Source organism: Nipponia nippon, unplaced genomic scaffold, assembly GCF_047370975.1.
Source record: "Nipponia nippon isolate SJK-2023a ecotype South Korea unplaced genomic scaffold, ASM4737097v1 scaffold_32, whole genome shotgun sequence".
Lineage (NCBI taxonomy): Eukaryota > Metazoa > Chordata > Aves > Pelecaniformes > Threskiornithidae > Nipponia > Nipponia nippon.
Window position 1 is genome coordinate 3,932,337 of NW_028262350.1, and position 24,831 is coordinate 3,957,167.

At 68.6% G+C, this 24,831-nt stretch overlaps 2 protein-coding genes across 4 annotated transcripts; both read left to right on the forward strand.

Annotated features, from left to right (window-relative positions):
- Nucleotides 1-1,190: 1,190 nt before the first annotated feature.
- ITGA3 (integrin subunit alpha 3) lies at nt 1,191-17,210 on the forward strand. Of its 2 annotated transcripts, XM_087770348.1 has the most exons (26): nt 1,191-1,450; nt 8,085-8,206; nt 8,292-8,374; nt 8,960-9,209; nt 9,673-9,756; nt 10,036-10,243; nt 10,496-10,689; nt 10,989-11,077; nt 11,225-11,361; nt 11,564-11,650; nt 11,735-11,802; nt 12,055-12,191; nt 12,548-12,694; nt 12,793-12,890; nt 13,051-13,216; nt 13,299-13,367; nt 13,455-13,534; nt 13,803-13,880; nt 14,069-14,171; nt 14,245-14,415; nt 14,543-14,656; nt 14,794-14,907; nt 15,023-15,121; nt 15,217-15,342; nt 15,910-16,068; nt 16,294-16,432. In XM_087770348.1, the coding sequence occupies exons 1-25, from the start codon at nt 1,266-1,268 to the stop codon at nt 16,018-16,020; spliced, it is 3,120 nt and encodes a 1,039-aa protein (XP_087626474.1). In that variant the 5' UTR covers nt 1,191-1,265; the 3' UTR covers nt 16,021-16,068; nt 16,294-16,432. The 2 variants fall into 2 exon arrangements, with proteins under 2 accessions (XP_087626474.1, XP_087626475.1); XM_087770349.1 differs by lacking the exon at nt 15,910-16,068 and having other exon boundaries at nt 16,294-17,210.
- A 498-nt stretch (nt 17,211-17,708) lies between these two features.
- On the forward strand, nt 17,709-24,793 carry PDK2 (pyruvate dehydrogenase kinase 2). Of its 2 annotated transcripts, none has more exons than XM_087769838.1 (11): nt 17,709-17,903; nt 19,641-19,782; nt 20,895-20,966; nt 21,221-21,405; nt 22,158-22,247; nt 22,554-22,631; nt 22,737-22,813; nt 22,903-23,001; nt 23,117-23,239; nt 23,874-23,987; nt 24,071-24,793. In XM_087769838.1, exons 1-11 carry the CDS (start codon nt 17,786-17,788, stop codon nt 24,209-24,211), a joined length of 1,239 nt encoding a protein of 412 aa, XP_087625964.1. In that variant the 5' UTR covers nt 17,709-17,785; the 3' UTR covers nt 24,212-24,793. The 2 variants fall into 2 exon arrangements, with proteins under 2 accessions (XP_087625964.1, XP_087625965.1); XM_087769839.1 differs by having other exon boundaries at nt 23,117-23,224.
- The last annotated feature ends 38 nt before the right edge of the window (nt 24,794-24,831 follow it).

Sequence of the window (24,831 nt, forward strand, 5' to 3'; positions counted from 1 at the left end):
CCGTGACGCCCCGCCGCCGCCAGACCCTCAGGGCGGGGGTCTGTCCGTCCAGCCTCCCGCTGCACCCAGGCACCGGGACCCCCCCCGCCCCGGTCCTCGCAGCCATCCCCGGCGGGAGGGGCCCGGCAGCCGGTACCGGGCAGGGCGCCCGCGGGAGCCGGTACCGGGCAGGGAGCCGGCGCATTCCCGGCGTTCCCGGGCGGGCGGACGCCGTGGGAGGCCGGGGATTTTCTCTCCCTCCCGTCCCGCCCCGGCAGCTCCGACCTCCCAGCGGGGCACGGCCGGGGGGGCTGAGCTGAGGGGCGGGGGTCCCATCCCGGGGGTCCCCATCCCACGGGGGGTCCTAACTTGGAGGTCCCGTCCCGGGGGGGTCCGATCCTCGGGGGTCCCATCTCCCATCCCGGGAGGGGTCCGATACTGGGGGTGCCCATCCCACGGGGGGGTCCTACCTTGGGGGTCCCATCCCGGGGGGTCCCATCCCGGGGGGGTCCGATCCGCGGGGGGCCCATCCCGGGGGGTCCCATCCCACGGGGGTCCCACCCCAGGGGGGGTCCGGTCCTCGGGGGTCCCATCTCGGGGGGTCCCATCCCACGGGGCTTCCGATCCTGGGGGGGGTCCCATCCCGAGGGGCCCATCCTGGGGGTTCCGATCCCGGGGGGGTACGAGGAGGGGGGTCCCATCCCGGAGGGTCCCGATCCTGGGGGGTGCCCATCCCATGGGGGGTCCTAACTTAGGGGTCCCATCCCGGAGGTCCCATCCCGGGGGGGCCCGATCCCGGGGGGGGGCCATCCTAACTTGGGGGTCCCATCCCGAGGGGGCCCGATCCCTGGGGGGGTGCCCATCCTAACTTGGGGGTCCCATCCCGGGGGGGTCCCATCCTGGGGGGGTCCCGTCCCAGGGGTCCCACGGGACGGCGCAGGGTGCAGGACAGGTCACGTGGGTCCCCACCCAACTGTGGTGGGTTTTTTGGGGGGGGGCGCGCTGATTCCCCACCCACGCGTGGGCGTGGGCGGGGCGTGTGCCAGCGCGCGTGCTCCCGCCGCCCGCTGTGCACGCGCAGGTATTGCCCACGCCTCCCCCGCGCGCACGCGCGGGGCGGCCCCCCTCCCTTCCTCCCCCCCCCCCCCCGCAGGTGCCCGGTGCGGGGGGCGCGGCCCCTTTAAGGGGAGTGCCCGGAAGGGCGGGCGCCCCGCCCGGCCCCGCCCCCGCCCCGCAGCGCACCGGTACCGGTGGGGCGCGGTCGGCGGCGGGGGCCGGTGCGGGACATGGCGCGGAGCCGCCGGCTGCTCCCGGGGCTGCTCCCCGCGCTGCTCCCGGCGCTGCTCGGTGCCGCCGCCGCCTTCAACCTGGACCGCGCCTTCCCGGTGCTGAAGGAGGGCGCGACCCCCGGCGGCTTCTTCGGCTTCTCGGTAGCGCTGCACCGCCAGACCGAGCGGCGGGAGCGGTGCCTGTGAGTGCGGCGGGGCCTGGGGCTGGGGAGGGGGGGTGCAGGCAGGGGGGTTCCGGGCGTGGGAGCGGGGTCCCGGGGCTCGGGGGGGGGGGGGGGTTCTCCGGGGGGGTGTCCCGAGGCTGGGCCGGCCGCCGTGGGGGCAGGGGGGCGCCGGGAGGAGGAGCTGGGGGGCGGGGGCAGGGAGAGGGGCGTCCCGGGGGTCTGGGTGCTGGGGTGGGAATGGGGGGGTGCTGGGGGGGTCTCTCGTGGGAGGAGGAGGCGGCCCCGGAGCCCTGAGCTTGGGGTACAGGGGGGGTCTATGCTATGAAATAGCTCCATGGGCGTTCATCCCCTGCTCTGGGCTTCGCCTCGCACCCCTTTATCGGTCGGGGTCCCATCCTGACCTTGGGGTCCCCCCCCCCACCCTCGTTCCCCGGGTGCTGAGTGCCCGCTGTGGGGCCCCCAGCGCAGGACCCCGGTGACACGGGGCAGGTCTGGCAGCAGAGCAGGGACACGCCGGGACAGCACCGGTGGGCACGGAGCCCGGCAGCCGCCCCGGGACGCGGGGGCCATCCCCACCCGTGGGGTCCCGGACAGCGCCGACCCTCGCTGGGGCGGTTGCGAAGCCCCTCGCGTCCCCCCTTCAACTCTGACTGGAGGCTCCGTCGCCATCCAGCAGTCCTGCTTCTGCCGGGGGAGCCCTGGGGAACCTGTTGAACTGTAATTCCTGCTGCCGAGCAAAGCCCCAACAAAAGCCCTTTTCAGCCGGTGCATTCCCCGTGTGATCCCGCCACTGTCACTCGCCGTGTCCCCCGCTGTCCCCCCGCTCAGCCGGACCCCCCCACAGCCAGCATCCCCGGCTCCCATCCCTCCTGGCCGGAGGTGCGAGTCGCGTGTGCGAGTTGCGTGTGCGTGCCGGGGAGAAGGCGCCGGCGCAGGGCTTGGGTTGGGTTTTTCTCACTTGGGGGCACAGTTTTTTGCTGGCTCACCCTCCCGTGGAACTCCCGGCTGCGGGGGGCCCTTCGGAGACCCCGAGGGCTCCCTCTTTTCTGCCGTGCCCATGGCGGAGGGACCGGTGGCAGCTGCTGGACGGAGGCATCTGCTGCTCCGCATTCCAGAGATGCATTTTGGCCGCTCACCCTGCTGTGGGACGTCTTGTTGTTGCTCCCGTCCAGGAGGGAGTGAAACCGTTCCCTGCGGAGCAGCTGTGGGCGTGCAGGAGCTGGGCCAGCGCCCCGGGGACCCCTCCTCCCCATGGGGACACGCTGGCTCCCATCCATGACTGTGTTCCCCCAGCTCTGGTGGCATCGGAGCAGCTGGCAGGGGGGGCATCGCAGTCAGGGTCCTGGCTGGCACTGGGGCAGACCGGCTCATCCATCTTCCTGAGATGCTGGTGGTGGCTGTCACTTTGTCTTAGGGGGTTTTGGGGGGGCTCTGGCCCCTGCAGGGGCTTGCGATCCCCCGCCATGGGCCACGTGGCCTGTGCATGTCTGAGCGTGATGCTGGCGAGGCGCGGAGGCTCCGCAGTCTGTGGGGGAAAGGCTTTGGAGCACAAAATCCCCAGGGGATCTGCACCCCCTTCCCCGGGAGCCCTCCGCTGCCTGTCCCCATTGTGGGGGGGGACAGGGGACCCTTGTGAGCGCAGAGGGGCCATTGGATGCCAAGCACGTCCCTGCTTCCCCACGTGGCCTCGCGTGTGGACAGCAGACCTGGATGGGCTGTGCAGGCAGCTCTGCCTGCGTGGCACAGGCAGGAGAGGGCCGGGGCGAGTGTAGGCAGCTCCTGCCTAACCCAGGCCTGGCTCACTCACTGGGGGCAGGTCCAGGGAGGGCACCTGCCTCTCGTGGAAGTGGCAGGAGGTGAATACCAATGTCGGTGTCCCGACGGCCAGCTGCCCTCCTGCAAGCTTCTCGCTCCTGCCCGGGGTGGGACGATGCAGGCAGGAGTGTGGCAGGGGGCTGGAAGAGCCGCAGGGTTTGCTCCGTCTGTGGGGGTCTCCGTTGTCCCCAACCAGGGGTGTGGGTGCCGTTCCGGGCGGATGTGGTGAGTTGGGACTGGCGCAGGCGTGCCCCCCGGCTCTCCCCATCCCAGGGCAGCCAGCCCCGTGCTTCATCTCCGCAGCCGAGCCGCCCGCTGGGGCGGGGGGTGCTGAGCCGGGCTGCAGCACCCTGGGGGCGAACCCGCTCCCCTCCCTCGGCCCTGGCAGCGGATGGCAGCTCTCCCTGCACTTTGCTCGCCGGGCGGGCCCTCGCAGGTGCACCCTGCCGCAGCCGGGGTGGGGACAGGAAAGGGACGCTTCCTGCCACCATCCTCCCCGACGGCGGGGTGTGTCCCGTGCTTTTTTGGGGGCTCAATGCCTGGCGTCACCCTGACGCGGCTGCAGCTGCCAGAGGTGTGGGGATGGTGGTGGGGTCAGAGGGATGCTCCGGAGCACAGCTGGCATTCCCAACCTCCCGGTGGGGTTGGGAGAGCCACTTCCCGGCTGGGCGCTGGCGGGGGGCCAGGCTGGCACGGCACGGCCAGCGTGACGCCGGAGTCCCCCCGCCCCCACGGTGTTTTTTCATGTCCCAGAGTTGTACCCATGCAAAGGTTTGTTTGCTCGCTCCTCCCTGAGCCAGGTGAAGGCAAGGTGGAAGCAGCGGCGTTATCTGCCTCCCCGAGATTAAGAAACTCCTTTGGCTGCCCATGGCGGCTCCGGCCACTCCTGCAGATTCTGACGGGGGGAGCTGGACTGGTGGACCTGGCAGTGCTGGGGAAACCTGATCCATGCAGGTTTGGGGGTTCCTGAGTGACGTGGAGAAACTGAGGCACGGTGTGTCCATGCCGGGGAGGCTGGGGGCCCCGTGTGTGCAGCCCGGGGGGAGGCAGGAGGCAGCACCCACATCTGCAACCGTCTGGGTGCCTCAGTTTCCCTCCCATGCATGGGCGAGCGGGGGTGCTGCCCCGGCGCTTGGGGGCCTTGCTGGTCTCAGCTCACCAGTGGGGAGAGGGAGGGCAGGGCCGGGTGAATTCCCAGCTTTCCCTCCCCCTCGCCTGGTTTTCTGCCGATTGCCAAAGCCGGCCTGGCCACGCTCCCCCCGCCTTGGCCGGGGGCCGGCGGGGCTGCAGCTCCTTGGCAGGCGGAGGGGGGACGGATGTGCCGTGGCGGGGCCGGTGTCCGGGGGGTCATCCATCCATCCATCCCTCGCTGCTTCGAGGAGGCATCTCTCCCGCCTCCTTTCCGGCACGAGCATCAGCAGATTTGCCAGCTCAGGGCTCCCGGGGGGGATCGATCGCTGCAGAGCCCCTCCGTTACAAACGTAGAGAGCGGAGAGGGGTCAGGGTGCTTTGGGGTTGGCCTGCAGCAGGGGTGGGCTATGCTGGGGTCACCCCTCAGTTGCCCACCTTTGGGGGGGTTGTTGGGGGCTGTACCCTGCAACCCAATTGAGGAGCTGAGCTCTTAAACCTGGAGCCAGGTCCAGCCCCAGCGTGGGGTAAGGCTTGGGGTGTGAAGCCTTGGGGAGGTTCCCTGCGCCCCACTGCGCCGTCACCGCCTGTGACCAGGGCTGGGGCACGATGGGGTGCTGTGCCGGACCCCCCACCCTCCTGCCCACTCTTCCCCGCTTGTCGCTCCTTGAGCGTGTCGGGCGATGGATGAGGCCCTGCGCTCCCCGCCTGGCGCCCGCCCCGCCGAGAGGCTCTGGGCAGTTGGGCTGGGGTGCGCAGGCTGCCCTTTGGGGGAGCACGGCCCCCCTGATGCTGAGCCCAGCCCGCCAGCCGGGCCCGATCCCCCTTCGCATCCTCAGCAGATCTCTCCCACCCCAGAGGCGGCTGCGTTTCGGGGCCGGTCAGTGCCCTGGTGCTGAGACCAGCCCGCAGCCGCCCCTGCCGACTCGGCCAGCGCTGGCAGGGAGCCCCCACGCTGCCGTCCCCGTCCCCCCTCCGGTTTACCAGGGCGGATTAGGACGGGGCACGGCCTCTCGCATTCCTGCCTCACTCCCTCCCCAGCCTCCCCCTCTTGCTGCTGTTTGACCATCCCTGCCTTTGCTCTGCTCTCTGAGCACAAGGCCTGGGCTGAGCCCCATCTCCTCATCCCCCTGCCCAAGATGGGACCAGTGCCACAAATTGGTCCTGGCCTCCCTGAGATGGGAGCCCCAGCATCCCAGCTCCTGGTTTTCCTGGATCTTGAGGTAGCTGGGCTCCATGTGGCATCTTGGGGCATGCACGGGTGAGGGATGCCTGTGCATGTCCTCCCTGCTCCAGTGGAGCTCAGAAGCCCCCAGCATCCTGCAAACCTCCCCCAGGAGCAGAGCCTGCGGGTGGGCTGCCGGGCCGGGAAGTCTTGGCTGGAGGCAGCGAGACGCTGGAGCTGCTTGGCTTGGGTCGGCTCCCACCGCGCTGGGACCTGCAGGGCACAGCCATGAGGAGCGGTGGTGGCTGGGAACGGCTTTGCTTGGGGCTGGGGTCCGGCTGAGCCAGGACCACCCAGGGAGGCTGGGGGCAGGTCCTGGCCGTGGCAGCCCCCAGCAAGGGGCCGTATGTGTGTCCCTGCCCCCAGGAGCTGTGCTTATGGTGGGGCAGCAGCCGAGGGCTGTGGGTCCTGCTGGGGCTCAGGGCGGGGGGCAGGACCCCCCCGACTTCTCCCTCCAGCCCTGAGTCACAGCGCGGCTGCCCTGAGTCACTTCCCCTCCAGATAAGTGGGGACAATGGTGCCCCTTGTCCCCCCCACGTCCCTCAGGTGTTGGGGTGGGGGGCAGGAATTAGGGGGGCAGATTCCATTGTGCCAGGCTGCAGAAAGTCAGGAGGAGACATCCTCCCTTCTCCGTGCCCTTGCCTTCGCACCCAGCGGGCTGCACTTCCCCAGGGTGATGTGGATGCCGCTGGCATCCCCAGCCCAGCGTTCCCGGGGGCAGCAGACACCCCACTGCACCCCTCTGGGGGCTCTTCTGCGGCTGAGCGACGCCGTCCCCCCACCTGCAGCATCTGGCTGACTCAGCCGGAGCGATGCCGCCGGCGGTGCCCGTCATCACCGGCCAGGCAGACGCGGCGGGGGCCTCGGCGTGCCGAGGCGGGGGCTGCCTGGGGCCCCACATTCCTCCTGAGCCTGGGCTTTGAGTCAGCCGCCCCGGCGCTGCCCGGACGTGCCCACGCTCCCGGCCTCGCATTGCTCAGCTCTGCCCAGCGCAGCCTCCTGGGAGCTCCCTTCCCAGTGGTGGTGGTGGCAGTGGGATGGGGACGGCCAGACTTGCCCCTGTCCTTGCCGGTGGCTGGGCTGGCCACGCTGAGGACTGGCCAGCTCATTACCCCAGTGCCCTACGATAAGGTCTGGGGGCTGTGGCAGCTACCTGGGTGCCTTGTCCTCCCCGGCAGCTTGCCTCCGTCCTGCCTGCGAGGGGGGACGCGCTTCCTCTGCTGGCACGGTGTGACCGTGCCTCCTCCACGCCATTGTCCTCGCGATCCTGAAGGACTTCCCGGCGGAAAGGCTGGCCTTTCCGGAGCCCCCCGGGCACGCCGGGTCCTCCTGCCGTCCCCCTGACCTGCGGCAGGGCTGCGGATCCTGTGCCCTGCTGCTACCTGGGGGTCCCCAGTCTCTTCCCTGCTGGGGAGCTGCTTGTCTTGGGGTGGGGGGGGGGGGTCAGGTGGGTGCTGGGGCCCCTTGTATTCTTCAGCATCACCTTAAAGCCCCTGGGGGATGAGCACACGTGGAGCTGGGCTGCGGGTGCTGCATCTCGAGCCCGGGCACCCCTCCAGGCATGCCAAAGGCCTCCCCTCTGCGTGGCACCACCGTGACTCAGCTGGGACATCTCAGCCCCTCCAGGGGCCTGAGTCACCCCCGGAAGGGTGCTGCCTCCCCCGGGACCCCCGGGGCTGCCCGGCGGAGGGGAGGCAAGCCCAGACCCCTCCTGGGAAGAGGGATACACGTGTACCCCTCCCGGAGCTGGTCCCAGCTCACCCTCCCCACTGCTGGGGGGTTTCCCCCCTCGCCGCGACGCCCGGTTCTTGCGGCATTCCCTGGCATGGCAGCGGGAGGCGGCGAGCCTGTCTGCCAGACACGCTGCAGCTGTGCCGCGGAGGCCCTGGCCTCGCCGCTGGCTCAAAGGTTGGCCTGGAAGGGCTGCGGCTGTTTACACAGGCATGGGGGCCCCGGCGCTGGCGGCAGCTGAGTTGTGCCGAGCGGCTCCCCGCTTTGCTTTCCCTGCTGGTACGGCGACCCCCTGTTCCTGCACCCACCGCGCACCGGGATGGGGGGCTCAGCCGTGAGCCCAGGCTGGGATCGGGTCCTGCAAGGAGGGGGCAAGGAGCGTGTCTGTCAGTCTGTCCCTTTGCTGTCCCGTGAGACCTGTCAGCATGCTTGTGCACCCACATGCCGGGGGCGAGAGGCTGGTTGCTGCCAGCCCCCTGTGTGCCCATCCAAGGGGAACCCCAACTCCTGCTCTGGAGATGGGGCTGGGGGTCTGCCGCCCCCCGTTATTTGGGGGTGTCAGGGTGTGACATGGACTGGGGAAGCAGCTCCTGTCCCCTCCGAGCACCTCCTGGCCGCTGTCACACCCCACCACCCTCTCTCCAGGGCAGCCTGCCTGGCTTTGCACCCCCAAAATGAGGCAGAGGGCATTGGGGTGAGTGAACCCACTGCCCCCCCCATTACCCACCCGCTCCCCCCTTCTCTGCCCCCCAGGCTGCTGGTGGGGGCCCCCCGCGATGTGGAGCCGACGAACAGCACGCGGACGGGCGCCGTCTATGCCTGCCCCCTCACCGTCTCCACGAGCGACTGCCAGCGGCTCGACATCGAGTTGAAGAGTACGTGAGCACCCCAGGGCACCCCAAAACGCCCCCCCCGGCACGTGGGGGGTCCCCGCTCTCACACGGTCTCTTCCTCGCCCAGGTGAGCCGGAAAAGGCCATCATCGATGACATGTGGCTGGGGGTGACGGTGGCCAGCCAGCGGCAGCCGGCGGGGAGGGTACTGGTGAGTGCACGTGCACCCTGATTCTTCGCACACGCACCCCCTTCTTTGCACGCGTGTGCCAGTTGTGAGCTGCCGCCTTGCACGACTGCACGAGGGCACCAGCGAGCTGCTGATGCTTTCACGTGTGCCTTGCACGTGTCCCCAGCGTGGTGGCACCAGGCAGAGGCACTGCGGGCGCTCCTCCGTCACCTCCCTCTCTCCCTGGCCTCTGGGGCAGGGAGCGGTGGGGTGACAGGGTACTTGGACCCCTCTCCTGGTAGCGTGTACTGGTGTGGAGGGACTGAAGCTCTCGGGAGTGTCGCAGATGCTCTCAGGACCATCTTGGGAGCATCTCAGATGCTCTCGGGAGCTCTCAGGTGGCAGAACAGCGTCATACTCTATAGCACATCATAGCCAGGATAACACTGGGACGTATGGGCTGCGCTAACGGTGGGGCAGCAGCTGTGTACGCGGCCTGATGCCGGGATCGGGGCAGAGGCAGCGCGTGGGGCGGGGGGGGGGGCGGCCTTGGGAAGGAGGGGGCCGTAGCCCCTCATTTTTGGGGGTGCTGCAGGTGCTGAGGCAGGTGCCGGGCTGTCCCGGCAGGCCTGCGCTCACCGCTACACCAAGGTGCTGTGGTCGGGCAGCGAGGACCAGCGACGCATGGTGGGCAAGTGCTACGTGCGGGGCAATGACCTGCGCCTCAACATCAGCGACGAGTGGCAGACCTACCACAACGAGATGTGCAACTCCAACACGGACACCGACGAGACCGGCATGTGCCAAATGGGCATCAGTGCCGGCTTCACCGCCAACGTCATCTATTTTGGGGCTCCCGGTGCCTATAACTGGCAAGGTGCGTGTGCCTGGGGAGGGGCAGGGGTGGGCAGCCCCCTTCCCCAGGGATGCGTGGTGCCCGTACCCCCGTGGGGCATCTCCTCGTGCGTGCATCGCACGTGGGCACGGGCATCTGTGTGCGCATGCACATTGGAGCACACGTGTGCATGCGTGCTTGTGTGTGCTTACGTGCCCGGTGAGTGCACACACGCACTGGAGCATGCACGCACGTGTTCGCACGCTTGTGCATGAGGACGTGCCTGTGTGCCCTCCACGTATCACACGTGTGCATCTCTGCATGTGCTTATCTACACACCCGTGCACACCCTCTGCGTGTGGCTGAGCGTGTCCGTGTGCACCTGCACGCCTATGGCCGCGGGCGTGCTCACGTGCTGCGGGTGTGCAAGGGGAGCGGGTGCCGAGCCGGGGGGCGAGGGGCTGTCCCCCGCTGCGGGATTGACCCCCCCCCCACCCTGTCGCAGGTACTGACTACATGCTGCAGCGGGAGATGTGGGACCTGCACGACTTCTCCTACCCCAACAAGAAGAACGGCAATACCTATATAGGTGGGGGGCAGCAGGGCAGGGGGCTTCCCCCCGGTTCCTTGGGGGGATTTGGGGTGAGGAGGAGGTTTGGGGGATGTGGATTTAGGGGGAACCTTGGGGGTGGATGTTAAAGGGGTGTGGGGTTTAGGGGGGCTTGGAGACCCCCCCCAGGGATGGTGTGAGCAGGGGGGCAGTGGTGGCACTGTAGCATTGAGGGGGTCATGGGGGGGAACATGGGGTCTGGGGATGTTGGGGGGGTCCCGTGCTGGCCCCCATCTCACCAGCAGGGTTTGGCGGCAGGGTACACAGCGGAGGTGGGCAGCGCGGTGCTGCAGCAGGACGCGGTGACGGTGGTGACGGGCGCTCCCCGGTACAATCACACGGGCGCCGTGTACCTGCTGAGCCGCAGCCCCCAGCAGGCGCTGGAGAAGAGCCACCTCCTCCCCGGCCACCAGGTCGGCTCCTACTTCGGCAGCGCCGTGGCCCTGGCAGACCTCAACAACGACGGGTGAGGGCGGGCAGCCGGGACCCCCCAGCTCCCGGGGGTGGGGGGGTCTCTCCTGGGGCATCCCGCAGCTCAAGGGGGTCTCTGTGGGTCACAGCATGGGGGGCACAGCTCCGGGGGTGGAGGTCTCGCTGATTTTTTTTTTGAAGGGGGCATCTTTTTATGGATCTGGCGGGGGTCCCCACCACTTCTGGTGTGTCGGGGGGGGGGGGTATGTCACAGCCCCCAGCCCCAACCAGCCCCTCGGCCCCACAGGTGGCAGGACCTGGTGGTGGGAGCCCCTTACTACTTCCAGCGGAAGCAGGAGGTGGGGGGCGCAGTCTATGTCTACATGAACGAGGTGGGGGGCTTCCAGTCCCACCCCAGCCTGGTCCTCACCGGCCCCAGCTACTCCGCCTTTGGCTTCGCCGTGGCCAGCATTGGGGACGTCAACCAGGACGGCTTCCAGGGTGAGGGGCTGGGGACCACTGCAGGGGGAGCCATGGTGGAGGGTGCAGCAGGGCTGCCTTTGGGGTGGGGGGGTGTCTTCAGGTAGGAGGGGATCCCACTTGAGGGGGGTGGTGGGTCTCTGGAGAGGTTTGGGGTGAAGAGAAGGAGATGGGGGGCATCTTGGGGGGGGTGTTTAAGGAGGAGAGGGGCTGGGTGAGAATTGGGTGCGGGGGGGGGGGTGGGTTGAGGAGAGGTGGAGGTACTGCGGGGCAGCCCTGAGCCCATTCCTGTGGGGCTGACCCTGCTCTTCGCCCCACAGATATCGCTGTGGGGGCTCCTTTCGAGGGGCCCGGCAAGGTCTACATCTACCACAGCAGCGCAGAAGGGCTGCTGGACAAACCCCGGCAGGTAACGGCCCCGCGGGGAGCCCCTCGCTGCGGCAGCGGGGCTCCGGATCCCCTCCGAGCATCCCGTGCTCCGAGGTGGGATGCAGCGGGTAGATCCCCAGATCCGTGGGGCTGGTGAGCAATGGGTGACATCCCCCTACAAACGCAGGTGATCAGCGGGTCGGATCTGGGCCCTGCCAGCATGCGGACCTTCGGGTACTCGCTGAGTGGGGGGCTGGACGTGGACGGTAACTCCTACCCCGACCTCCTGGTGGGCAGCTTGGCGGAGAGGGTCGTCCTGCTCAGGTAAGGGAGCCGGCAGCGAGCGGCGGGCGTCCTACAGCCCTCTGCCCTCCCTGCCACCTCCCAGGGACAGATCCTGCCTCTGCCAGCGCCCCAGGGCAGCGAGGTGGGCACGGAGCAATGTGCCCGGCTCCGGGAAGCTGGCACCGGGCAAGGAGGGGCTGTGCCGCTGCGGGGTGCTCAGCCGACCCCCATCTCTGCCCAGAGCTCGGCCCGTGATCAACATCTTGGACAAGACCTTCACGGTGACCCCCAGCAAGGTGGACCCTGCCCGCTGCACGCCGGACTCCTGGTGAGCCCCACCGGTGCAGCCGGCCCCGCTCGCGGCACTGCGGTGCCGGCAGCTCCGCTCACAGCCCCTTTCCCCCCCCCCCAGTATCACGGTGACCGTCTGCTTCTCCTACAACCAGAGTGCCGGGGACCCCAAGTACAAGGAGAACATCAGTGAGTGCCCGGGGGCGCGGGTGCACGTCGGAAAGTGCTGGGGGGGAGGCATCCACCAGCGCTCGTGCAAGGGTGTGCGCACACGCGTGGGGGTGCAGGGGGTGCGTGCGAGCACAGGTTTGGGGAGGACGTGCACGCGTGTTGGCATGTGGGGATGCGCACACGTGCGTGCAGGGGATACGCGTGCACGCACAGGGTTGTGTTGGAGGCACGCGTGTGTGCAACACCCCCGGCACTCCGCTCTCCCCGCAGCCCTGGAGTACACCCTGGAGGCTGACAAGGACCGGCACCCCCCCAGGGTCAGGTTTTTGGGGACCCACTCTGCCACCTACCGCGGCATCTTCCCCATGCCCCAGACCCGCTGTGAATCCAAGGAGCTCCTGCTGCTGGTGAGCGTGCGTGAGTGCACGTGTGTGTGTGTGCACGCATGTGGGTGCTGCGTGTTGCTCTGCGTGTGGCACTGGAGCTGGGGACCGGCTTCTGGGAGATGGGGAGAGGGGTGGTGTGGCGGGGCAGAGGGTCTTGGGAACAACATGGGCAGGAAAAGAGGTGGAAATCCATCCGTCCGTCCGTCCGTCCGTCCATCCACCCCTCCATCCTGTGATGCGTTTGTTGGGTCTCACAAGCAGGGTGTGAGCAGGAGCTGGTACCCCAGACGCGGCCAGGGGCTGCCTGGCTGCAGCTGGAGCTGGAGGGGGGCCGGGGATGGAGCCGGGGCTTTGCTGTGATTTCTGCCACCCTGCAGGACAACATCCGAGACAAGCTGCACCCCATCGTGCTCTCCATGAACTACTCACTGGTGGAGAAGCCCAGGACCTTCCAGCTGGGTCCCCGCTCCCTCGACGCCTTCCCCGTCCTCAACCAGGACCAGTCCCACGAGAACGAGACCAAGGTGCCGGAGGGGTGATGGAGATGCTGGGCTGCAAGCGCCCCAGCGTGCCTGGCCCCGGGGGTGGGAGAAGGCTCATGGGGACGTCCCTGTCCCTCCAGATCGAGTTCCAGAAGGAGTGCGGCTCTGACAACAAGTGCTACAGCAACCTCCAGCTCCAGAGCAGCTTCGTCACCGACCAAAACCAGCCCCTGCCCAGGTGATGCTGGGTCCCTCCGGGTCCCCATCCACCTCTGCCGCCTGCTGTGCCACCCTCCTTAGCCATGGGTCACCCCTCAGCCCCCCCCGGGCTGTACCGGGGGTCTCCATCCCGCTGGGGTGGGCCACCCGTGTGCTGAGCAGGGACGGTCTCTGCACAGGCTGAACGGTACCCAGGTGCTGCAGTACAGCCGGGACGTGCGGAAGCTCTACCTGAGCATCAACATCACCAACGTGCCCACCACCCCCTCCAATGGCGAGGATGCCCACGAGGCGCTGCTCAGCATCACGGTGCCCGCCAGCCTGCTGCCCTCCTCCGTTCGCCCGGTAAGCGATGGTGTCCCCCTCCCCAGCTGGAGAAGGCACGAGGACCAGGGTGGGATGTTCCTCACCCTCTTCCCCTCCCCAGAGCGGAGCCTGTACCTTTGCGGAGACGGTGCTGTGCGAGCTGGGCAACCCTTTTAAGAGGAACCAGAGGGTAAGTGCTTCTCCCCAGCCCTGCCTGGGGGCTCAGCGGGTAGGTGGGGGTCCGGCCGAGCTGCTCCACGGTCCCTCTGTGCTGCAGGTAGAGCTGATCATCACCTTCGAGGCCATTGGGATCATGCTGGACACACGGGAGGTCTCGGTGTGGCTGGACCTGTCCACGTGAGTGTCCTCGGCTGGGTGGAAACGGGCTGGGAAGAGGGTGCCTGGAGCGATGTCAGCTCCTCGTTCCGTTGGTGGAGCTGGGATCGTATCCAGCAGCGTTGCTGGTTGGGGAAGGATCGGAAAGCAGGCAGGGAGCTGCTCAGCCCGGCAGGGGTGGGCAGGACCCCAAGGGGACCCCAGGGCTCCTGCTGGGAGGGTGGGGGCTGTCCCACGCTGTCCAGTGGCTGTTCGGCGGTGGGAGACGCTGACCCCGATGCCTTGGCAGGCAAAGCACCCAGGAGGACCTGCAGCCCGTGCTGGCCAAGCTGCTGGTGGACTACAGCATCCAGTCCTCACTGACCATGTGAGTGCAGCAAGGCTGTGGCCCCCATCCCGCTGCGTCCCCTCCATCTGCCCCACCCGAATTTGGCTGCGTCAGGTGTGGGCACGGCCCCGCCGTGTCCCAGGAATGGGGCAGAGGGATGCCCCAGAGATGCTCCCTGCCCTCTCTGCCCACCTCGACATGCCTGTACCCCCCCACCCTGTCCCCAGATCCCCCTCCCACGCCCAGTCGCACTTCAGCGGGACGGTGGTGGGCGAGTCGGCCATGCGGAGAGAGCAGGACGTGGGCAGCCCCCTCGCCTTTGAATTCCAGGTGAGCTGGGGGGCGGCCGGTGCCCGCGGCGGGGCCGGGAGTCCCAGTCTCCATCCCCTGCTCTGCTTTGCAGGTGACCACCAAGGGTGAGTCACTGGGCACCCTGGGCACCATCCTGCTGGGTTTCGAGTGGCCCTACGAGATCCCCAACGGCAAATGGCTCCTCTACCCCACTGAGATCCTCGTCAACAGTAATGAGACCTGCCAGCCCCCCGGGGGGGTCATTAACCCCCTCAACCTCACCGTGAGTGACCTTGGCCCCACTGCTTTGCAGGGATGTGCCCCTGCCCCGCTGCATGGGGACTTCCAGCCCCATCAGCCCTGGGTGGGCAGAGCTGCCCGGGCTCTGATGGGGCTCGTCTTCCCCCCAGCTGCTGGAGGACCAGGCTCCATCCCGGCAGAGACGGGAGCTGGAAGCCCCCGAGCCGGCGGAGCCCCCCGTCACCCTGGCCACCGCCAAGAAAGCCAAGTCGGAGGTGGTGCTGGTGAGTGGGGGCTGCAGGGTGGGGGGGGTCCGGCAGCACGTGCCCCCCACCGGGACCGCGGCACATGCTGCTTCTTGGCACTGGCGCGGTGCACTGGGGACTCTGGTTCCCCCCCCCGACCCCTCCTTATCTCCCAGAGCTGCTCCAAGGGCACAGCTCGCTGCATCTGGTTCGAGTGCCCCCTCCTCCACACCCAGCACCCCACCACCTTCAGCATCCGCGCCCGGGTGTGGAACAGCACCTTCATCGAGGTCAGTGCGGGGCCCTTGCACTGGGGGGGACAGGGCTGGGCTGAAACAGGGCACCGAGTTTGCCAGGTCTCAGCTCAGCAGCTAACACGTGTCCCTTGCCCCTCCGTCATCCCAGGAGTACAGCGATTTTGACCGGGTGAAGGTGGACGGCACAGCGACGCTCTTCCTCCGGACCCATGTCCCCACCATCAACATGAGGAACCACACGGTGCGGGTGAGTGATGCCGGAGCCTCTTACTGGGACAGGCTGGTGGGGACTGGAGCTGCTGGGAGCTCTTCTCCCGACGAGGTTCCTCTCGGCCCTTCCAGTTCTCCGTGGACGTGGACTCGGAGCTGACGGAGGAGCAGCCGGCCGAGATCGCGCTGTGGCTGGTGCTGGTGGCGGTGGCGGCCGGGCTGCTGCTGCTGGGGCTGATCATCCTCCTGCTCTGGAAGGTGAGGGGGTGCCCGGTTTCCCCCCCCCGGGGAGGGGGTGCAGGAGCCGTGCTGAGACCCGACGGGCTCGTGTCACCGGTGGCTGCCATCCTCCCTGCCTGGCTGTGGGATGCTCAGGAGCGGCGGGGGGAAGGTGCCCGGCTGCTGAGCGATGAGGAAGAGGAGCAGAGAATCCCGACTTGCCCCCTGCCCCGGTGCAAAACATTTTGGGAGCTGCAAAAAACCCCCCAAAGCAGGGCTGGACGATGGCACCTCCTTGCCCCGCGGCTCCCACCTCCCCCTGCGCCGCTGGGACTGGGGACCTCCTGGCTCCCTGGGGACCCCCAGCCCCTTGGGGACCCCCCAGCCCCCTGGGGACCCTCCTGGCTCCCTGGGGCCCCCCCGGCTCCACTCTTTGGCCAGGCGGGGTTACGTGGCTCTGCAGGGCCGCACACCCGCAGCATCCCTAGGGGTGAGGGTGCCATGGGGCAGCTCCCTGCCCCGCTCCCCCCGCCCCACGGGGGTGGCCAGGAGCCCCCCGTCCCCTCTCCTGTCCCCCATTGACCCCTGTCACCTCCTTCCTCGCAGTGCGGTTTCTTCCGGCGGGCCAACACGCGGGCCATGTACGAAGCCAAGGGGCAGAAGGCGGAGATGAGGATCCAGCCGTCGGAAACCAAGCGGCTGACAGACGACTACTAGAGGGGGGCAGCCCCGCTGCCCCCCCCGGGTGCCCACGCCACCCGCTTGGTAATGCCCCGCGGGGCCGGCTGCGGCGGCATCCTCCTCCTCTTCAGCCTCCTCTCCTCTTCCTCACTGCTTCATCTCTCATCTGGGTCCCATAGGGTCCCTATAGGGCACAAAGGGCTCCGTGGGGTCTCCAGGACTGCTGCTCCCTTTGCCTCTGCTCGTCGCTGGCTCTGGGGTCTCTCTCCTTCGCCCCACGCTGACCCTCTCCCCTCCCTCTCCCCCCAGTGCGACTTCTTCCAGCGGACCCGCTACTACCGGATCATGCCCAAATACCACGCGGTGAGGATCCGGCAGGAGCAGCGCTACCAGCCCAGCGGCCTCCTGCCCCGCCGCCGCAAGAAACACTGGGTGACCAAGTGGCAGGAGCCAGAGAAGTACTACTGACCCCCCGCCCGCCCCCCGGCCCCCGTGCGAGGGGAGCACGAGGGGCCCCTGTTTGACTTTGCACAAGCGCATCCCTCCCTGCCCCAATCCGCCTCCCCCCTCGGACGCGGCCGCATCCCGGCGTTGGCTTCTACGCGCTCCTGTCCGCTTCCCTGGGCTCGCCGGCGCGCAGCCTGGCTCTTGCACGCTCGTGCCTTGCACGCTGATGGGGACGAGCCCCAGCTGTGCCCCCCCCCGTCCCCCGACGTGGCCGCTGCTGGTCTCACCGAGTGCCTTCCCCCCCCCTGCGCAGACACTCCTCCTGCCGCGTCCCGCACACGTCCTGGCACACCGGGACACGCTTGCCGCCCCCGTGCATCCCCTTCCCTCCACGGTGGGTGCCGGACTCCCCTCGGCTTTCGCCAAGGCTACGTGCTACGGCGGGGCCGGGGGCGGTGGGAGCTCGTTCCTTCCTCCCCTGCCTCCTCCTCCTCCTCCCCAAAGCAGTGCAGGGGCCCGATCCTGCATGTTCACCCGCCCCCCCCCCCCCCCAGTCTGCGTCGGACGCAGCTTTGGCTCGGGGGGGTGCAGAGCACGAGGCCGTGTCCCCCCACCCCGCAGCCTTGTCCGGTGGGGGTCCGGGGGTCTGTCCCACCCCACGGACGCTGCCCCAGGGGTTAAGTTATTCCGTGTGTCTCGTTGGGATTTTGGTGTTGAGCCCCGGAGCACAGTCGGTACTGGGGGCTGGGGGGGTCCCGTACCCCCCAGCCCCCTCTTGTCCCCCGCTGGGGCCCAATAAAGCCTCGCTCCGGGATTTGTAACCTCTTGTCTCCCCACGTCCCAGCTCAAAGCTTCGTGGGGGTATGGCTGGGGGGGAAAGGGGTGTTTTGGGGGGGGGGGCCGTGGGCAGAAGGGGGTGTTGGGGGAGGCTGTACCCCAGCTGGGCTGGGGAAAATGTCCCAGGTGGGCAGGGGTATTGGGGGGTAACACCCCGGGAGGGCAGGGGCGTGGGGTGTAATGGCGGGGGCGGGGCGGGCCCAGTCCCCCCGGGAAGGGGCAGCGGGGCGCCCCGGGCAGCGAGGGGTTAAGCGCGGCGGGTCCGCTCCGGCCTAGAGGGGGTTACAGCTGAGGGGGGGCGTGGCTAGCGGCGAGGGGGCGTGCCCACCCCGGCCGGGGAGCGGTGCTAACGTGCGGGGCGGGGCCGGTGTCAGGAGGGGCGGGGCCAACCGCAGGGCGGTCGGTGATTGGCAGCGGGGCGGGTTGTTTGCGCGCGGCGCGGCGGGGGCGGGGCGCGGCGGGGGCCGGGACCGGGACCGGGGGGCCGGGGGGCCCGGACCGGGGAACCGGTGCCGCCATGCGGCTGCTGCGGTGGCTGGGGAAGCGGGCGGCGCTGGCCGGCGTCCCCACCTACATCGAGCACTTCAGCAAGTTCTCGCCGTCGCCGCTCTCCATGAAGCAGTTCCTGGACTTCGGTAAATACCCGCCCCCCCCCCCCCCCCCCACCACCGCGACCCTCACCCGCCGCGGGTGGGTGACCCCCCTCCTCCCTCCCGAAATGCACCCGCTCCGGGTAAATACACACACCCCCCCCCTCCGCTGGGGATGTGCGGCCTGGGGGCGGTGCTGCGGGGCGGGACCTCCGCGCACCCACCGGGTAAATATACACGCACACCCCCCCCGTGCCCCCGTGAATAAATACCCGGGGGGGGGGGGGCTGTGGGTGCTGCCCACCCGCTCCAGGGGGTCTCAGGGCCTGGGTAACTGTGACCCCCCCCAATACCCGGTTATTGTTGGGGGGTGGGTACCCCCCAGGTGCTCCCAGGCCCGGGTAAATATTTCTGCCAGGAAATACCTGCTCCTGGGTAAATAACCGGGGCTGGGGACATGGCCTCCAGATAGGCGCCTGCTGGGGGGGTGTCCCCCCTGTCCCCCCATAACCACCCACAGCGAGGTGTTACCCTCCACGGGCAAGTAATGACCCGGGTAAATACCCCCCTGGGGAACGGCTGGGTGGATACCCCTCCCTCTGGGTAAATACCCCTCCCTCTGGGTAAATTCCCCCCACCCTGGGTAAATCCCCCTCCCTCTGGGTAAATACCCTCCCCATGGGGTACCCCCTGCCTCCACCGGGTAAATAACCCTGTGTGCGGGACCCCCAGCCGGGTGTTCCCTGCACCCCCCTGTTACCCCCCCGCGGGCAAGTAATGACCCGGGTAAATACTCCCCTGGGGAACGACTGAGTGGATACTCTCCCCCCGGGTAAATACCCCTCCCTCTGGGTAAATTCCCCCCCCCATGCGGTACCCCCTGCCCCCACCGGGTAAATAACCCTGTGCGCGGGACCCCCGGCCGGGTGTTCCCTGCACCCCCCTGGTCCCCCCCGCAGGCGGGTAAATACCCGCCTGGCCCCCCAGCACCCCCTGGGTGGGCGACGTGGGTGCCCCCCCAAGCAAACACCCCGGGTAAATACCCCAGGGAGGTGGAGATGCCCCCACCCATCGCTGTCACCCGTCCCAGGCCCCTCCTGTGTGTGTGTCCCCGGGGGTTTTAATGTCAGCGCTATATTTACCCGCGTCCCCTCCGCGCTGTCCCAGCCCTGGGGGTCCCCAGCCCCTGTCGGGGTCCCCTCTGGTTCTGCTCCGTCCCACCGGCACTGGGACCCCCCCTCGAGTCCTCGTCACGTTTCAGCTCCGTCCCGTGTCCCTTGTCTCCAGGGACGTGCCCCTCCAGGGGCTCGGGGGCAGCTTTGACCCCCCCCTCCTCGCTGGACGCCGGCTCCTGGTTGGGGACATCCAGGTCCTGGGGACGCTTCGCTGCGTCCCCGTGGCCGAGGCTCTCGGCACCCCGGGCCGAGGGTCTGGGTTGGGCGGCCCCAGCTCTGGTGGCGGCTCAGGTCCTTCTCCCCACCAGTTTGCCTTTGGGGGGCTTCCAGCCCCAGTCTGGGCTGTACTGGGCTATACTGGGCTGCACTGGGCACCCATCCTGCCCTCCCAGCGAGCCAAACTGTGCCCCCCCAGCCCTCCCAGCCCCTCCAGGGTCCCCTTCCAGCATCCCCCTCCAGCCAAGGGCAGGAACCTGCTCCTGCCTCCTCTGCTCCAGTCTTCCCAGTACCTCCCAGTCCCCGCCAGCAGAGGAGCAGGAGCGAAGCCAGCCCTGGGGCTGGGGAGGTCGAGCCGGGGCTCAGCCCGTGTCCCCCCCCACCCCGCCAGGCTCCAGCAATGCCTGCGAGAAGACCTCCTTCGCCTTCCTGCGGCAGGAGCTGCCCGTCCGCCTCTCCAACATCATGAAGGAGATCAACCTGCTGCCGGACCGCGTCCTGCGCACTCCCTCCGTCCAGCTGGTGCAGAGCTGGTGAGACCGGGGGGGCTGGGGGGGGCCTGCTGCCACCAGGGGTCCTGCCGCCTCCGGGACCACCCGGTCCCACATGGCGTTGGGTGCAGAGGTGCCACCACCATCGTCTGTATGGGTCCTGCTGCCACCACGGGTCCTGCTGCCGGGCGTCCCGCTGCTGTAGCTCGTGGGGGTCCCACCGTTGGTGCTTGCACGGGTCCTGCTGCCTGGGGTCCCACCACCGCAGGTCCCACCGTTGTCACCCAGTGGGGTCCCACCACCGTCACCCACCTGGGTGCCACCGTGGGTCCCACCGCTGTCACCTGCACGGCTCCCATCGCCACCACGACTCCTGCCACCACCGTCGCCCAGGGGGGTCCCCGCTGCCACCGCAGGGTCCCACCACCGCCGTGTGTCCCACCGTTGCCACCGACTGTCCTCCCCAGCAGCGAGGGGCTGGCATGGCAGCACCCAGCTGGTGCCACGCCATGCCCTTAAGTGACAAGGGCTGCAGGCCCTTCAGGGACACCCCCATGCCAGCAGGGTGTCCCCAGACATCGGGGGGGACACCAGTGCCACCCCCATGTCCTGCCCCAGCCTCCTGCCCCCCGAAAGGGCCGAGCCAGCCCCATGACTGGGGGGTCTGTGTCCCCGGGGGGGGTCTGGGTGTCCCTTTAAGCACCGTGTCCCCCTGCCAGCTCCGGCAGCGTTGAACCTTCTCCCAGTGCCGCCACGTGACGAGTTGTTTGTGCAGCGTCCTCAGCCCCTGCCAGCCCTGCCCGGCCCTGCCAACACGGGCAGGCAGCAGGATCCGGCCGTGCCTCGCTCCCTCAGCCCTCGCGCGGGGACCCCGCATTGCAGTGACCCTCGTGCCCCCCCGCCCCATCGGAGGGGCTGCGTCCCCAAGTGTCCCCAAGGGCCACCGTGCCAGCAGGGGGGTGGAACAAGCTTGGGCCCCCCACCAAGTGCAGGGTGGTTTCATGGCAGAACTTTTTTGGGGGTGGGGGTCCTGGTTGAGAGGTGCTGAGCCCCTCTCCCTGCATGGGGCAGTGCCCCAGGGCACCCTGTCCCCCCCTGGTGTGGGGTCCCCGGGGTGTCCCCGCTCTTCGGGGGGTGACCAGCTCCTTCCCCAGGTACGTCCAGAGCCTGCTGGACATCATGGAGTTCCTCGACAGGGACCCTGAGGACCAGACCACCCTGGGACAGTAAGTTAGGGGGGTGGCAGCGTGTCCGTGACACCCCTTGTCCCCAATCCCAGGCGTCACCTCCTCCCAGACTCACACTGGTGAGAGCTGGCATCACCGAGGGGCCCTGGCACCCTGCACCCCTGTATTGTCCCTAAACTGCCCCTCACCCCGCTATGCCCTGAGTGTTCTGGTGCCACCAGACTCCGGGGGAAATCCAGCCTGTATCTGTGCGGACCAGGTGCCCCCCAGCTCCATCCCATCCCCCTCCTCAGGTTCACGGACGCCCTGGTCACCATCCGCAACCGGCACAACGACGTGGTGCCCACCATGGCACAGGGGGTCATCGAGTACAAGGATGCCTACGGGGACGACCCCGTCTCCAACCAGAACATCCAGTACTTCCTCGACCGCTTCTACCTGAGCCGCATCTCCATCCGCATGCTCATCAACCAGCACAGTGAGCGGCCCCGGGGTCCCCAACCACCCCGGGGGTCCCCCCTGCCCCGAGTGTCCCCATCAGCCCTGAGCATCCCCCCGCAGCCCCAGCCATCGCGCTCCGAGCGTCCCCATTCCCTGGGGTCCCCCCAGCCCCAGGGATCCTGACCCGAGCATCCCCATTCCCCGAGGGTCTCCTCAGCCCCAGGGATCCTGCCCCAAGTGTCCCCCCTGCCCCAAATGTCCCCCCCAGCCCCAGGGCTCCTGCCCCAAATGTCCCCCCCTGCCCCGAGCGTCCCTCTGCTGCAAATGTCCCCCTGAGCATCCCCCTGCCCCAAATGTCCCGCCCAGCCCCAGGGCTCCTGCCCCGAATGTCCCCCTGCCCCAGATGTACCCCCAAGCATCCCCCTGCCCCAAATGTCCTCCCCAGCCCCAGGGCTCCTGCCCCGAGCATCCACGTGCCCCAAATGTCCCCCCAAGTGTCCCCCCTGCCCCAAATGTCCTCCCCAGCCCCAGGGCTCCTGCCCCGAGCATCCGCGTGCCCCACATGTCCCCCCGAGGGTCCCCCCTGCCCCAAATGTCCCCCCCAGCCCCAGGGCTCCTGCCCTGAGCATCCCCCAGCCCCACGTGTCCCCTTCCCCCTCACCCCCGGCAGGGGCAGTAAGGCCAGCCTTGGGCACAGCCTGGGGTGGGGGGCTGAGGGGGGGTCCCTGGGTGTCTCTGGGGCCAGGGTGGGGTCCCCGCTGCTCACCGTCCCCCCCGTCCCCTCCCCAGCGCTGCTCTTCGATGGCAGCACCAACCCCGCGCACCCCAAGCACATCGGGAGCATCGACCCCCACTGCAGCGTGGCCAACGTGGTGAGAGGTCTGTGGGGGACCGGGGGGCTCCTGCCCCGATGGGGGACACGGTGCGGGGGGGGGGGGGGTCCCCCGTGATCTTCCCCCCGCCCCGGGATCTGCCTGTTTGGGAGCCATTCGTGTCATGAGTTTGGGCAGGCCTCAGCCAAGGTGTCCACGGTCCCTTGTGCTTTGGGGTCACTCCAGAGGACCCCAGAAACTTGCTGGGTGTGTAGGAATAGAAAATATTTTGGGGGGGTGGGGGGAAGGGGGCCCCAAATCCTCCCCCTACCTTCGTGCTGGGGGTGCTGACCCCTCTGCCTCCCCCTCCCAGACGCCTACAACATGGCCAAGCTGCTGTGTGACAAGTACTACATGTCCTCGCCCGACCTGGAGATTGAGGAGGTGAACGGTGAGGCCGGGCCGGAGGGGATCCCTGCAGCAGGGGATTCTCGGGTGGCTCGTTTGGGGTTGGGGAGGATGACGATGCTGACAGCCGCTCTCCTCCTCCCTGCAGCGAGCAACTCCCAGCAGCCCATCAGCATCGTCTACGTCCCCTCGCATCTCTACCACATGCTCTTTGAGCTCTTCAAGGTAACCCCAGCCCTGTCAGGGGGGGCTGGGGGGGGCAGGAGGGAGGCTGGGGGGGGTCCCCTAAACCACAGCCGGCTCCGTGCCCGCAGAACGCCATGCGAGCCACCGTGGAGAGCTACGAGAACAGCCCGCGGCTGCCGGCCATCAAGGTGATGGTGGCCCTGGGCCAGGAGGACCTCTCCATCAAGGTGTGTGAGAGACCACTGGCTCCATCCTGGGGGGGTCCCCGAGCCCAGCCTGGGGCATGCTTAACCCGGGGGGGGGGCCAAGAGCAGGGTTGTCACCCCCCACCGCATCTGGCAGATGAGCGACCGGGGCATGGGCGTCCCCCTGCGGAAGATCGAGCGTCTCTTCAGCTACATGTACTCCACCGCTCCCACCCCGCAGCTGGGCACCGGGGGGGCCCCCCTGGTAGGTGCCCCCCTGGTAGGTACCATGGGATCCCCGCACGGCCCTGGGGGATGGGGGACAGGGCGCAAGTCTGCTGGGGGTGGCATCGGGACGTTTGGGGGTGCCTGAGGGTGGCTTGGGGACATTTCAGGGTGGCTAGAGTGGCACGGGGGTGCTTTGGGGGTGGCATGGGGAGGTTTGGGGGTGCCTGGGGTGGTATGGGGCAGTTTGGGCTTGGCGTAGGGACTTTTGGGGACATTTGCGGGTGGCTTGGGGACATTTGGGGAATGCCTGGGGGTGGTGTGGGCACATTTTGGGGTGCCTGAGGGTGGCACGGGCATGCTTGGAGGTGGCATGGGGACACTTTGGGGTGCCTAGGGGTGGCATGTGCATGCCTGGGAGTGGTGTGGGGACACTTGGGGGTGGCATGGGGGTGTTTGGCTTGGCATGGGGGGGCTTGGGGGTGGCATGGGGACACGGGGGCGGCATGGTGACTTTTGAAGGTGCCTGGGGAGGTTTGAGAGTGGCGTGGTGATCACTGGAGGTGGCATGTGGACACTCGTGGGTGCATGTGGTGCTACCTGGGGTGGCATGGGGAGGCTTGGGGTCTCCTGGGGGTGCCGACCCCAGCACCGGGGACGCTCCCACCCCATCTCCTCCCCCTCCCCAGGCCGGCTTTGGCTACGGCTTGCCCATCTCCCGCCTCTATGCCAAGTACTTCCAGGGGGACCTGCAGCTCTTCTCCATGGAGGGCTTCGGCACCGACGCCGTCATCTACCTAAAGGTGGGTCTTTCCCCCAGGACTGGGGGGTCCGCAGCCTCTGGGGGGGTCGCAGGGCCCTCCCCAGCTGCCCGTGTCTCCCACAGGCCCTGTCCACAGACTCGGTGGAGCGATTGCCCGTCTACAACAAGTCGGCGTGGCGGCACTACCAGGCCAGCCAGGAGGCAGGGGACTGGTGCGTCCCCAGCACCGAGCCCAAGAACACCTCCACCTACCGCGTCCCTTAGGGCTCCCCCGGGGGCTTTCTGCCCCCCCCAGGCTATCAATAGCCCCTGGGCCCCCCCCGGGTGGCCCCCATCACCCCAGGGTGGTGTTTTATGCCAGTGTGGTGTTTTAGCATCCCGTTTCTGCCTCCCGCCGCCGCGGCTGTTTGGGCTCGCTGGGAAGCATGTGAAACGTGGGGTGGGGGGGTCCCAGTGGGGTGAGGGGTCCCAGCACTCCCCCGCCTTGGTGGCACTTAGGTACATAGCTGAGGGTGACATCAGAGCAGCGTGGAGGGGTAGAGCCCCTGTTGCCCTCCCCCCCCTTGGCACACACCCCAGGGGTACCCCAGGGGCAGTGAGGGACTGGTCCTTTCCCAGTATGGCCAGTAGCACTTCCCTGCCTCTCCAGCCCTGACAGGGTGGGGGGACCAGGCCTGAGCTCCCCCCCAGCCCAGCTCCCTGCGCCGTCCCTGGTATTGCACTACTGAGCTGTTCTCACCCGCGTGTGCCCCCCTGCACCCCCGGGTGGGTTCCCCACACGCACTCGGGAACCTCCCCCTGCCCCCCCAGACCCTCCCCGCTGTCAGTAAATTGGATGTTGACTGAGCTCCTGGCATGGCGTTTTGGGGTCTTGAGAACCAGCC

Coding starts and splice junctions, on each gene's coding strand:
- ITGA3 (XM_087770349.1), top strand. CDS start 1,266: ATGGCGCGGAGCCGCCGGCTGCTCCCGGGGCTGCTCCCCGCGCTGCTC. Junction 10,244..10,495: donor GCAGACCTCAACAACGACGG/GTGAGGGCGGGC, acceptor TCGGCCCCACAG/GTGGCAGGACCTGGTGGTGG. Junction 12,891..13,050: donor CAAAACCAGCCCCTGCCCAG/GTGATGCTGGGT, acceptor GTCTCTGCACAG/GCTGAACGGTACCCAGGTGC.
- PDK2 (XM_087769838.1), top strand. CDS start 17,786: ATGCGGCTGCTGCGGTGGCTGGGGAAGCGGGCGGCGCTGGCCGGCGTC. Junction 20,967..21,220: donor GACCAGACCACCCTGGGACA/GTAAGTTAGGGG, acceptor CCCCCTCCTCAG/GTTCACGGACGCCCTGGTCA. Junction 23,988..24,070: donor ACGCCGTCATCTACCTAAAG/GTGGGTCTTTCC, acceptor TGTCTCCCACAG/GCCCTGTCCACAGACTCGGT.